Below are 13094 nucleotides of genomic sequence, written 5' to 3' on the forward strand. Positions count from 1 at the left end.
AGGATGGTATCACGAGACGAACCCGGTACGTCCATTACGCACACAGCACCCGTAGCAACTGCCAGAGGAGGTTAACTTCCGCCTACGCCGATCCTTGTCCTCCGCGACGCTTCGCCTATTTTATCCTTCCCTGATAATGCCCGACGCTCAATTCAATGACCTCAAATTTTGTTTTAAAAAATTGGCTGAGGTTTAACTCTTGTAAACCTAGTTATCATGAGCGAAAGGTCTGTTTGGCTTGGTTTTGCAAAGGCTATGCGCACAGTGTTCCATTAATGCACGCTTCCGTGCTTGGTAAGCTTCTCTATAACGTGCTAATCTGGCTTCCCTTTGCTCCAGTGTTTCAGCAGCCAACTTTGCCTTTGCTTGAGATTTCGCAGCCTGCCATCTAGCTATATCTACTGAATGATTGGATTCAGCCTGTCGCTTGGGCGAAAGGTCTGTTTGGCTTGGTTTTGCAAAGGCTATGCGCAGTGTTTCATTAATGCACGCTTCCGTGCTTGGTAAGCTTCTCTATAACGTGCTAATCTGGCTTCCCTTTGCTCCGGTGTTTCAGCAGCCAACTTTTCCTTTGCCCGAGATTTCGCAGCCTGCCGTCTAGCTATATCTACTGAATGATTGGATTCAGCCTGTCGATTGCGCTGAAGCGCACGCACAGACAGCCCAGCCGGCGCGCCATTCATGACGAGACTGATCGACCAAGCGCCGGCGAAGGAGCCGTTAAACCCTGGTCTAGTCACGTGGTACCACAGCGGCGAGGCTTCGAGCGAGCGCACCTGCGACGCCTCTCCGCAGCAGATCACGTGGCGTGACGTCATACCTGCCACACTTGGGCTCCGGCGGCTCAAGGTCATTGCGACGCGATGAATGACATTGCGAGACACGGCGTAGTAGAGCTTTCGCTCTAAATGTCTGGAACTCGGCACATAAAACCCCAGAATTCAATTACTTCGTGCAGTTGTGTAATACCTTGCTATAGCTATTGATACGGAAATTACCGTTGGCGCGTGTTCATGCGCAAGTGCCGCGTAGCATCATCACTGCTTCGCCTTTCGGGAGAAACAGCTCGCTTTTATGTTTACACATCGAGCACGAAATGGGACGCCCGTGCTAGACTGACGGCCGTCGCAGCAGTGTACGGATCCACGTGCGGTCCCTTCCGTGTCCATAGACATGCCCCAAAGTTCTGTCGGCGGCGTGCACGTGGCAGCAGTTTGGCTTGGTTGGACCACAGTCGGTAAGCCAACGTGTAGATTGCGCGTAACGACACCGATCGCATCGTTGAGTGTTCGTGACGGTGCAGAGCGCGTGTATGCAATTGCTTGTTCTCGCGCCGGCACGGCAAGATGTCGACGGGTCATCAAAATCCGCAGGAGACACTTTGCTGGCCCGTCGGAGATGCCGCCTGCGTTTCTCTCGCATATTGACCTGCTCGCAATTTCCCCCCGCTAATATTTACGTGTACGCTTGTAACGAACATCGGATTTAACAATATTTTTGGGGTCCGATTCGACTGTACTTAAGTCGTCCATGTTGTGACCACTGTGGCGTCGTGGAGTCTTCGGAGCACATCTTACTCGAGTGCCCAGCTCACAGAGACGAGAAACAACGGTGCCGGATGAACATGGAAAAGCTCGACCAAGGCCACAAGACTTTGACGAGAATGCCGGGTCTCTGGCCTTCGCGCTAATACCTGAACTTTCATTTTAATGCGATTAGCTTTCTTTGAGAACCTCACACATGCCTATCTGTTGGCTGGGTCTTCTTTCTGGGGTTTTACGTGCCAAAACCAGTTCTGATTATGAGGCACACCGCAGTGGAGGGCTCCATTCCACCTGGGGTTCTTTAACATGCACTACAATGCAAGCACACGGGCGTTTTTGCATTTCGCCTTCACCGAAATGCGGCCTCTCTTCCCGTCAACTTCAGTCCCAGTCTATGATAGCCACTATGGGTAGAGCATTAGGCTGCTATGCCTAGGGAACCTGCTTTGAAACCAACTGTCGGACAAACTTGGGTCACTGGAAATGTGCCGCTCTTCAATAACAAAAACAATTAAGCAAATTTCTGCTGGACAGAACCGAACCCGCGTCACAAACGTTTTGCACACGCGCCATGTGCGGTCTTCCCGGCACCGCCGCTAGATGACGACGTGCGTCCAGAGAAACGCATGGGAAGGAACCGCTATTGACCCTTTTCGCGGAGCAGTTTGTTCTAGAGAAACGAGATGGCACTTAGGGCGGCCAGCCATACGTCTTCTCAGCGACCACGCACGAATACGAAACCATTGCCGCTTCTACCTCGATTCTGTGCGATCAGCTGTCGGGCGGAAATGCGACTGCGTTTTTGATAACGCACTGTGCTCCAATCATGCTGGATTGAATCATGTGTATTGAAGACGTGTGCAGTAGTTGGCTGCAAAAATAGTGACTGGCATATTAAGGAATGCAATGAATATGTGTGGCTAAGTTCGTGGACCGCTGCTGCAACGGTCCATACGTGTTTCCGGCACTTCGAGATGCATGGCTTTCCTCGATACAGAAATTTGCTTATCCGCTAGTGTTCTAGTATTGCTAACCTTTAAATAAAGGGCTTCAGCCCCGGTCTGTAGGCAAGAGTGAGTACTGCTCGTTAAACAATGATAATGGAAGTAGCTCCGCTTTGTCATAGTAGGCTTCGCGCGCAGTATCTACACACATCTACCCCAACCAGCACGGAAACTTACACCCACTCTTTCGCCAACATGTCAAGAATAAGTGGATGGGCGAACACTTGAATATATGCGCACTATATATGCACAATAAGAAACGGTACTACACCGATAGCGCACGAATGGTCGAAGATGAATGTTTCATGACGATCCAAAAAGTAAGCGAGTTACTCGCAATAGTACGCATTTGCTACAAGGCATTACAATGTGTAAGTACAGCTACGTTTCAAGCCTTGTGTGCAGCAAGAACAAATCTAATGGAACTGAGCACACCCACGAGTGATTAGGCAGAAAATGATCAGATAGTGACTGCACCAAGGAACATTACTGAGTCAAAACTTGACTAGCCGCTGCTTCAAAATATTTTCCAAATATAGAATGAAGACCACAACACGATAATCCTGATAAAATTCATGAGCGGAAAGTTTGGATAGCTTCGAATATGTATTTAGCCCCGCTTTTAGAGCAAGCACCATATACGCTGCTTGCGCCGTTTGGACATAGCTTAATCAGCTCCGAAAGTGCTTTTGCATGTTTTCTGAAACTGCAGCCAAAGCTTTGTGTCGTCCACCCAGTCAGAGTCTACGACATCTACGGTTTGCTAAGCCGCACCGGCACCATACACATCCATTGTAAACACGGAGGCAGTTGAGGCAAGCAATGGACGCGTCACCACGTGATCAAACATGGCAGCGCCCTCAGGATCACCGCGAAAAGGGTCAATAAGTGTTTCAGGGTGTGGGTGCCATAGGTCAGCAAAATAAACAGAACTCTCATTCATACTCACAAAATTCTACTCAACCATGCTCAACTCAGATTCACGAAAATTTCATTGAGCAGAGCTCACTAGAACTAGCTCCGAAATTGGTGTCGGGTTCGGTTGGACTCGCCAAAATTCAATTCGGCCGGACTCACTCAGACCCGCACCTTTGACTCATGCAAGTCGCCTCGCGTTCACGGGTCAATCCGAGTACAAGTGAATGAATGCACTCGTAGAGTTTGCCGACCTCTACCTGGCACTACTACGTGACAAAGCAAATTCTGTTCCCTAACGGCATTTGCACTAACTGCTCGGTATGTACATATCAGCTAGTACAGAGAGTGACAAGCATAGTGTGGAGAAAGCGAATTAGGCATTCGGTAAATACATTAGCATCGAGGTCAAGCTCTGCACAAACCGACCAATGTAGTGCGACCAAAATAGTATGAATGAGACTGCATTCCTCAGCGCTATCATTTGTGGAATATACTCTCATTCTTTATTTTACATCCCAGTTTCAATTTATGTGGACTAGTGCATTTTGAAGGGGAGATACAGAGGCAACAATTCTTTTTCCTCCAACAAACTCGTGACAATAGTCCTTTATTTTCGTCCACAGCAGTAGCAGCAAGTAGCGATACATCACAGTTCAGGGTTTTCTTTGTGTCCTCTTCTAAACCAGCCGAGTTTAGAAGCACAACCAGCGCCGGTCAAGTCCGCTATCATAAATTAAAGAATTATACACACTCCGGACGCAGCACCAACGCCGGTATTCCTTTCAAACTTGTCCCACAGAACCTTCTTGTACGTTAACACACACACACGCATGCACACACACATGCACACACCAAGATAAAATGCGCTAACCACAAAGGTCGCAAGCGTGAAATGGCCACAATGAAATCAACACCAAGTGTACACACCGAGAACAAATAATAGCACAAAGGAAAAAGCAGAAAACCCACAGCAAACTGACTGGAAAATCAGGCAAGAAGCATTGACGCAGAAGTTAAGAGAAACGGAAGGCATCGTGGGGTCTTGCTTTCACCGATAAAAGTGCTGAAAGCTCTTAGTCTCTCCATTTATATGTATATATGTATAGATAATATATATATGTATAGGTATTTATAGGCTCTCGTGATATATCTCTATTTGTAAGCATAAGCTGTCAGGCATTACAATAGACTTCTGTATGTACACAAAGCTACTTCAACTATGACGCTGCATTTTTTTGCGTTTTTTTTTCCCACGAGAGCTTTCTCTTCCCAACTGGTTAAGTGAAACTTAACCAGCCCAAACACCATGTTATAGCTGGAAATGTAATATGTAAGTGCAAAATGAAAAGCGGGACAGTAGAGTGAATCCTACAAATTTTGTTTTTCTCTCCCTCCTTCTCCCATCCCAAACTCACAGACAATGATCTCACTAAAATACACTGTTTTTCAGTAAACACACCTTCAGAGGCACTTGGCAACTGCTTCTGCAAGCCAGTTGCACAACACGAAGGTATGGAAGGTGTTGCACGAGACTGGGAAATGTGAAACCATCATTAAGTTAGTTGTAGGCTGTGAAAGACCGCAGCACATGACACTTACCACAGCCCACTTCACGTAACAAGCAATTACAGGGATGAAAAACAAACCGAAAATACATCAGCCGAGCTTCCAGCCGCAGATAAGTCATGGCAGTTCAAAAGGAAAATTAAAATACGAGTAGAAGTTATTTCCAAGTAATGACCAGAGTTGAAAGGAAGATTTTTTTTTGCTGTTTTACAAGTGCATTCTGTCTTAAAATCGCAAAAGGGCGCAACTTCCTGTCACTGGCTTACATTAGGCAATCGCGCTTCCACCTGGCACTATGTAAACACACACTGCACACACGCTCTAGCATTAGAAAGAAAAAAAGATAATAAAGGAACTGTGTAATACTCAAGAAACAAGTCAAGGTAGATAGCGAAGTTTCTCTTAAAGCACCAAAATTCATCAATAGAAAAGGCTAGTTCAGCCAACAATGCGTCCTGCACGTTTTACTGATAAAAAGTCAATTGACTTGCACAGTGCGAGCTTTATGAAATAACTTTCTTGCAAGAAAAGCCTGCCAAAATGCTCACAAAAATATCTGCAACAAAACTTCAGTACCACTGCACTGAAAATAAACCGATCGGTCGCCAGCACGCAGGCAAACCCCATCAAGAATGATTACATTACACCTCAAGTTCAATAACAGACTGTCAACCACACAAACAACCACTGCAAGACCTCACAGCGCAATTCACAAAGTTATGTCACACCGAGTAGCCTAAGTGACTGAAGACGACGGTCTACATTCAGAAATGAGCACAAAACAGAAAAGAAAAAGATGGGCATTCTCAAGCTCTTGGAGAACCATTTCTTGCGAGTCAGGGTTCAGTTGAAATGCATGGTGCTGTTCTGGCCAGCGGCAACAATCCCATCTTGAAAGAAACAGGGTTCCACGATCCTGTGATGGGGGCTTCAGTGATGCAGAGGGGTTCACTTCGTCAATACGGTCCTTACAAAAGCCACTTGCATTGACCGAGCCACCGGGAGGTTCTTGGTGAGCAACTTGCACAGAAATGACCTGTGCAGTCCGAGCACCCAGAGCTTTTCTTGACAAGAGTGCAGCTATAAGTAATACGTCGACCCAATGTCCCAGACAATATCAATATGCTTGGACTGAAGTAGCACAACAAAATGTGGTTACTTTCATTCCAAGAGTAAGGTTAGGACATTCTACGCCTTCTCTCGATCATGTCACGCTATATTGGAGCACGACTTGTGCAAACTTGCAAAGCTTCTGGTCTTTCAGCAAATGTGCGTGGCATGCTTGCATCGGTGCTAGTACTGCTATTCTCCTCCAGAAAGCATGTCGTGTCAAGATAACAACAGCTACGCTGAAACAGGCCAATGCAGTACCAGAGAAGAACTTGAAACAGAAGAAAAGGCAAATCCAGGCAGTGACACAGAACAAACATCAGACTGCTGCAATGAAATTAAACGCTGCAAAAAATAAAAGGAATGGCGACAGTGCATGTGAGGCAAGGTTTGCAAAAAGACAAGACTGCCTACTTTCCATACATTTTCTCCTTCTCACCTCTGCAAAGGAATGCTACCAGGCTTCACTGCAATCGAGGGGGCCACAAACCAGTCCGAAAGACACCAGATGCCGATTTCAAGAGAGCTCCAGCAAGACACACTGATCCAGTGACGAGCCAAAGATGAGCGAAATGCCCTGAAAAGCTTGTCGAGGTATCGCAGACCCACGGCAGCTGTAGTACAGATAGTGCACTGCGATATGCAAACACTAGATGTGCCACGCACACTAAGTCTTCCAGGCTCCTCCGCGCTCTAGCTGAAAGAGCATAGGAGAGAAGCTAGTCTACTCAAGACAGGAACCTTGTACTGTTAATTGGTACAGCCTCACTATGCAAGAAACAGGGTCACACACAGTTTACATTCCAACTCCAGTGAACTTTGTTAACAAAGCCTGTCAGTACACATTCTGCTCAGTCAAGGAAGTAGAGTGATCACATTTGTAATAGACAGCTCACTACTTACTCTACGAATTTTTAACTACCGAGCTGCAGTTACGACATGCCAAGGAGAGAACTCTGTGCCTTTGCTTCGAGGTCAGACTGTCTTTGGCAAGACTAAAGTGCAAATGCCACGGGGCTTCAGCCGGCCAAGTGCCGTTTCACTGCCTCGGTGGTCATGTAGCAACCAGAAATGCACCGGGATCAACAGAGGGCAGAAAACGAAGAGTACTACGGGCAGAGGTATTCTAACCATGGCATGACGTTATCCACCAATAGCTGCAGCTCAGACGCCAGCAGACAGCGCAATCTGGTTCCTGTACTGCGCTTCCAGCATAGACAGAGAAAATATGAGCAGTGGTGCAACTGTTCTTACCCAATTTTCTTTTTTTTTTTTTTGCAGAATTTTGAAGCCACCCACACAGGCCCTGGAGAATGCACACATTCTAGTGGTTCTCGTTACATGAGTTGCCTGCCAGCTAAGCCACGCTTGTTTACGCACAGCCGGGACCAGTTGCTCAAACGTGACCAGCAAGGTGACAATTTGCTCCTTTTCTTTTTAATAGCAAGATGCAACCGTTGAAATGAAAACAGTTTTGTTCCAGCTTCTCCAGTCCTAGAGAAGATGAAGTTGAAGCAGATGATTTACACCAGTTCCAAACACAACAGACGGTGCTCCTTTGCCTGGGCACCTTGCAGACACCTGAAGCCGGCCACTCGGAACAAAGCCACCTTCTTGACACAAAAACAAGGCTTGAATGCGGGCTTAAAGGAATTTCCGAGGAAGAAACCTTCGTCCGGTGGGTTGCCCACATGCACGCACAAAGGACGACTTCCACTTCAATTTCGCTTTAAGTTGGATTCGGCGGCCTCTCAAGTGGTGGCTTGCACCAGATGGGGGAGAACCAAAACTTGCACCAATGCCCGGTGATGAGGTTCTGGTGGTGGACTGCCAGCCCCTTTTCGGGCTCTCACACACACACGCACACGATTTCAGTTGAGGTGGAATCCCTTCTCGCGGGTGGCAGCGAGCAGTCGCTCCCTGAGCAGGGCCTCGGAGGTGTAGTCGGGCAGCTTGAGGTAGTGGGCGCACGTGTTGACTGATGGGAAGGAGCCGTCCGAGGCGTCCACTTTGCGCACGACGGTGAGCCTTGGGTGCAGGTTGGCGAGGCCACCGGGAGGCAGCGACGAGCAGCCCGTGGTGAATTGCAGAAACGCTTTACGCTCGGACCCCGTCATGTCAACCAGGACGTTGACGAAACGCTGGAAACCAGGGCTGTGGCACCAAGAAGAAAGTGGGCACAGAAAAACAAAGTGAGAACACTATAGTTCCAAGTGGACTGCATAGGTAAAGAATATCAATATAAAACAACTTGCAATAGTACTTTCAATCTCTTCAATTGAAACGCAATAATTGATACTTGAAGGGACTGCTGCTTTTGATGCAAAAGCATTATGCAGTCAACGTCTGATTTTTCGGACTCCCTAGGGGCCGCGAAAATGTCCGAAAAATTGGGCAGCCCGAAAAAATGAATGCATGCCTTCTACTGCCCCCAAGGCCTCAAATCGCCACAGGCACATCCGAAATAGCACTAAAGGCATGCCAGTACATTCATTAGGCAAATTGGAGCTCGTACAGTGATAGGAGACAGGTGCACACGTGCATAATTGAAGAACACATACCGTGTCCCATGACAATTGCCCCTCCCCACTCAGGATATGCTTCAATGCAATACTTTGCATATACTTCGGCCCATAACATTGCTGTATTGAGGCAAAACTGACTTTCGGGAACCAGCATTATGCAAAGCGCCGTGCTTTCCAAGCTTCGAAGCAAAGCTTCCCAGCTTCGAAGAGACGTCACACTCTTGCATCACCCTTCTACCATCTAGGTGCCCCACCCCGACATCCCGCTTCCAAGTTCCCTTTCAGCGGAAATCAAACAGTCCATGGCTGAAGTATCCATTTTCAAACAAACAAAACCGATGCACATCACAAGTACAGAACTTCCATGGACACAAATGAAATAGCCACATGCAATCAGCTACGTAGAAGCATGAAAGCTCGACCTCTCACGCACCTGTCCCGGGTGTAACCCAGCTTTGGCTCAGTGTAGTTCAACACATCCTCACGGCTCCAGACCGGATTCTGCTCTCCGCACAGCATCAGCCGAACTTCTTCAGGGCTGAATGCCCCCAGTTTCTCCATGGGGAACACCTTACAAAAGCCAGCTGCACCAAAATACAGTAAGACGACGGTGAGAACTGAGCTCTCAGGAAAGGCAGATAAGGTCCACTGTCACAGGGAACACCCAGCTGGCAATAAAGCCAATATAACTGACACACTTTTACTTTACCCAGAGAAATAAATTAGGTCGACATATCTGGGTTAAAAAAGTAGTCTGCATGCATTTGTGTTACAATTCAGGCGTAATTGGTAGTCAGATGCTAAGTGGGGGTTGATAGTGGACCATAACGGTACAGCACCCTTGCAATTGAGCACAAGCCATGTTCTGGATAGAATACACATGTGAACATAGCACAATATGGTTGCTCAACACATTTACTAGCATTAGGTTTCCTACTGGAGCATTCAGCTGCAGCCAAGTGAATTATAACAAATATTATCCTTCCATCAAACCAACTCTGCCTCGTATGTCCCTGCATAACTCAATTTTTCAAACAGAGAACTGTTTTGACTGAATATGTGCATGTCATTAGTGACTCGTAGCACAGTTATAGGGCGAAGCTGTTGTAGGGAGCTCCCAAACAATTTTCACACAGCGGTGGCAACTCGTAGTGATGTGGTCAGTATTGAAAAGGCACGGACACACTGTACTGGGTGAAACCATCACAATACAGTTGTTGCAGCATACAGGAGCACGCATCATATTTAGCAAAGAGTATAGAAGCGCTAACCTAAAATACAGTAAAGTGTATAAAAATACCATGACTATAATAAAGTATTTGCATCAGATATAGTGAAGTGTTTACTTTTACCTTAGTACAGTAGAGTTCCGTTAGTTTGCCTCAGGTTAATTACATTTTTCGATTAATTTGATTTGATTAATTTGATTTACCGACCGAAGGTTCCAGCGGGCGCGCCCATACGTATATCTACAGCACCAAACTTTAGTTAATCCAATCCTTCGCTAGATAATTCAAACTTAGCTTACGATCACGCCCGTACTCGTTCCCAATGGTGACCATAGTTGGCAACTCTCCTAGCGAACACATCATCTCTCGTCGAAAACTCCCATTTCTGGCCTAGCCCAGAAACACTTTCAAGCGAAAATAGTATCTTACAAAAACATATTAACGTATTTACCCAATTCTAATAAGTGCCTTTTTTACGAGAAAGTTCGTCTGAATTGCCTGCACGTTGCAATCGAATACCAAACCAAAACTGTGCAACATGCTATATCGCATAACAAGGCTGTACTGCCATTAATTAAGCTGACTTTAAAAACAGTGCAGCAAAGCCGACTTTAGGAAACGGTCTGCTATTATGAAACACAAATTAGGTCCTTCCCCACTTTTCTTGCTAAAATACCGGGTGCATGTTAGATTTCTAGGATGAAATTCCTTTTTTGTCGTTTTGAGACTACAGAAATACAGCTGAACCCACTTATAACGATGCCGGTTTTAACAACATATTTGATATAACAATGAGCAGCTGACACACCGTCAACTTTTTAAAGTGTTCTATGGTAGAATAAGCCGCCTATGACAATGCTCCCACGCCGCATTATCGGTTACAACAATTAAATCTGGCTATGGGGTGTGTGCTCCGAAAATCTTCAGAGGGGTGGGGGGGAACACCAGCCCTTTGTCACACCCATTTTTATGCCTTGTGCACCGGCGTGAATGAGTCCTACGGCTAGCGATGGTGGGTTGACACACTCACCACGGAAGGCCTCCATCTGCCGGCGGATGCCTGTGTGCAGGCAGAAGTCGGCAAGGAGCTCGGTGTACTCCTCAATGTTGTCGAGAGTCACCTCATCCTGCTCCCCTCCGGGCTTCAGGTCTACGGCGTCAAAACCGTACACCTTGGATGAAGGGCAGAACTGGAACGTCAGCCTGGAATCGAGGAGCCAGAGGTTACACTCAGACAGCACTCACTCCCTGATGAACAAGAATACCCACGGTACCATTGTTTATCCCTGCCTTTCATCATCATCAACAGCCTATATTTATGTCCACTGCAGGACGAAGGCCTCTGCCTGCGATCTCCAATTATCCCTGTCTTGCGCTAGCCGATTCCAACTTGCGCCTGCAAATTTCCCAACTTCATTGCCCCACCTAGTTTTCTGCCGTCCTCGACTGCGCTTCCCTTCTCTTAGTATCCATTCCGTAACTCTAATGGTCCACCGGTTATCCATCCTACGCATTACATGGCCTGCCCAGCTCTATTTTTTCCTCTTAAATGCCAATTAGAATATCGGCTATCCCCGTTTGCTCTCTGATCCACACTGCTCTCTTCCTGTCCCTTAACGTTAGACCATCCCCACCTTTACGTGTCTGCAAGTCAATGCAAGCTCTTCAGCCAACATCTGCCTATTTCATGTTCCATTGATGATGACGTGTACAGTGTCGTCCGGGCCAGGTATGGCCAAAGAGCACCAAGAAAGAGGCCAAGAGTTGTCAATGGAGAAATTAATTGTGAATGGCAGATGTAAGATGGCTGTAAAGAGGCCTAGAAGTTAGCCGCTGTAAAGTGCTATGTGGAAAGCAGGCCTTTGCAGCAGATTTCGTAGCACAATTTTTCATGAAGAATGTCCTGGCATGAATTTCAACAGTAAACAAGTGGGAAAGAAGTGAACAGTCCTGCTTATGAGGAAGGGCACAAGTAATTGTGTGAGACAACAGAGCAAGGTTCTTGGTTATTGGGAAAGAAGAAGTGGAAGAAACAATTTAAGGTTTCGTGCTTTCCCTCCTCCACTTGGTTGAACTGCATCCAAAGGTACCTCCTCCTTTTGTTGTTGTATCAGCAAGATCATGTATAAATAGTAGGAAATACTGTTAGGCAGTTTGTATTTGATTGATTCTCGATTGGTGACCAGGGCAAAATTGAATGGGACAGACTGAGAAGACCCATCTGTGTCCAGTTCAATTGCACACTGGTAACATCCAAGTGTTTGTGTTGCCTGCATCTTCTCACTGCACCCCGTCTAATCTTGTGCTGGTAACATGAATCAAGAACATGTCTGAATAAGCACAATTATGCAGCACATACCTTCCTTCCATATAAAGAAGCCGACAGCAACAATGACCAAGTGAAAGGTGCCAATAACTGATGCCACAATGCAGGAGCGAGAAAACAGAAGGCACTCACCCGAGATCCTCGACGCGTGTTGACATGCCCGTGCCGTCGTGAGTGGGGAAGGCCAGGTTGTGCAGCTGTCGCAGCTTGTCCTCCTGGCTCAGGGAGTTGTCCCCGAGAATGTGCTGCTTCTGCGCCGACAGCTCACGCAGCTGCTGGAGGAACCGTGCCTGGTGCGGATTCACCTGGAAAGCAGAAGCGCACAGACAAGGTCAGCCTTACCTCGGCCTTGCATGGGTTGCTAGCTCACTGCTTGCCAGGCAGTCAAACCTCAACATGACAAAGGCAGTTATAGTGAATTACCGTGTACAGTTGAATGTCATTATAACGAACTTGCACCCGAGACCAAAACACCTTTGTTATGTCCGATATTCATTGTATGTGTAATATTGGCAACAAACATTTTAGATTTGCTTCCTTATATCAGAGTCTTATATCAAGGTTAAACTGTATAACGAAGTAAATCTAGAACGTTTCTTGTCGATATCAGCATGTAGCTAATATATGGTTATAAAGCATATTGAATATAGTTATGGTATTTTCGTGTCTCATGTGACTTGGTTAAGACGAGGTTCGACTGTATCATAAACACAGATGTAACAAATTATCAGTAATAAAGAAGTAGAATAGAACCTCGTTGATACGATCCCGGTACGTATGATTTCCCAGCGCCAACGTTCGCGATCGAGAACACAAAAAATCACCCCATTGAGTTATGCTTATTCGTTACCAGTTCATAGGTTCCCGGAAAA

General features: G+C 46.6%; 1 protein-coding gene across 1 annotated transcript in view; it reads right to left on the minus strand.

The window, feature by feature from the left end:
- Positions 1-4037: 4037 nt before the first annotated feature.
- LOC119458318 (E3 ubiquitin-protein ligase HECTD1-like) overlaps positions 4038-13094 on the minus strand; it is a 123449-nt gene continuing 114392 nt past the window's right edge. The window contains 4 exon segments of the mRNA XM_037720149.2: positions 4038-8296; positions 9101-9251; positions 10927-11099; positions 12355-12527. Of these exon segments, the coding sequence (XP_037576077.1) occupies positions 8014-8296; positions 9101-9251; positions 10927-11099; positions 12355-12527 (780 nt within the window). The 3' untranslated portion in view covers positions 4038-8013.

This window comes from Dermacentor silvarum, chromosome 7 (assembly GCF_013339745.2).
Source record: "Dermacentor silvarum isolate Dsil-2018 chromosome 7, BIME_Dsil_1.4, whole genome shotgun sequence".
In the NCBI taxonomy this organism is placed as follows: domain Eukaryota; kingdom Metazoa; phylum Arthropoda; class Arachnida; order Ixodida; family Ixodidae; genus Dermacentor; species Dermacentor silvarum.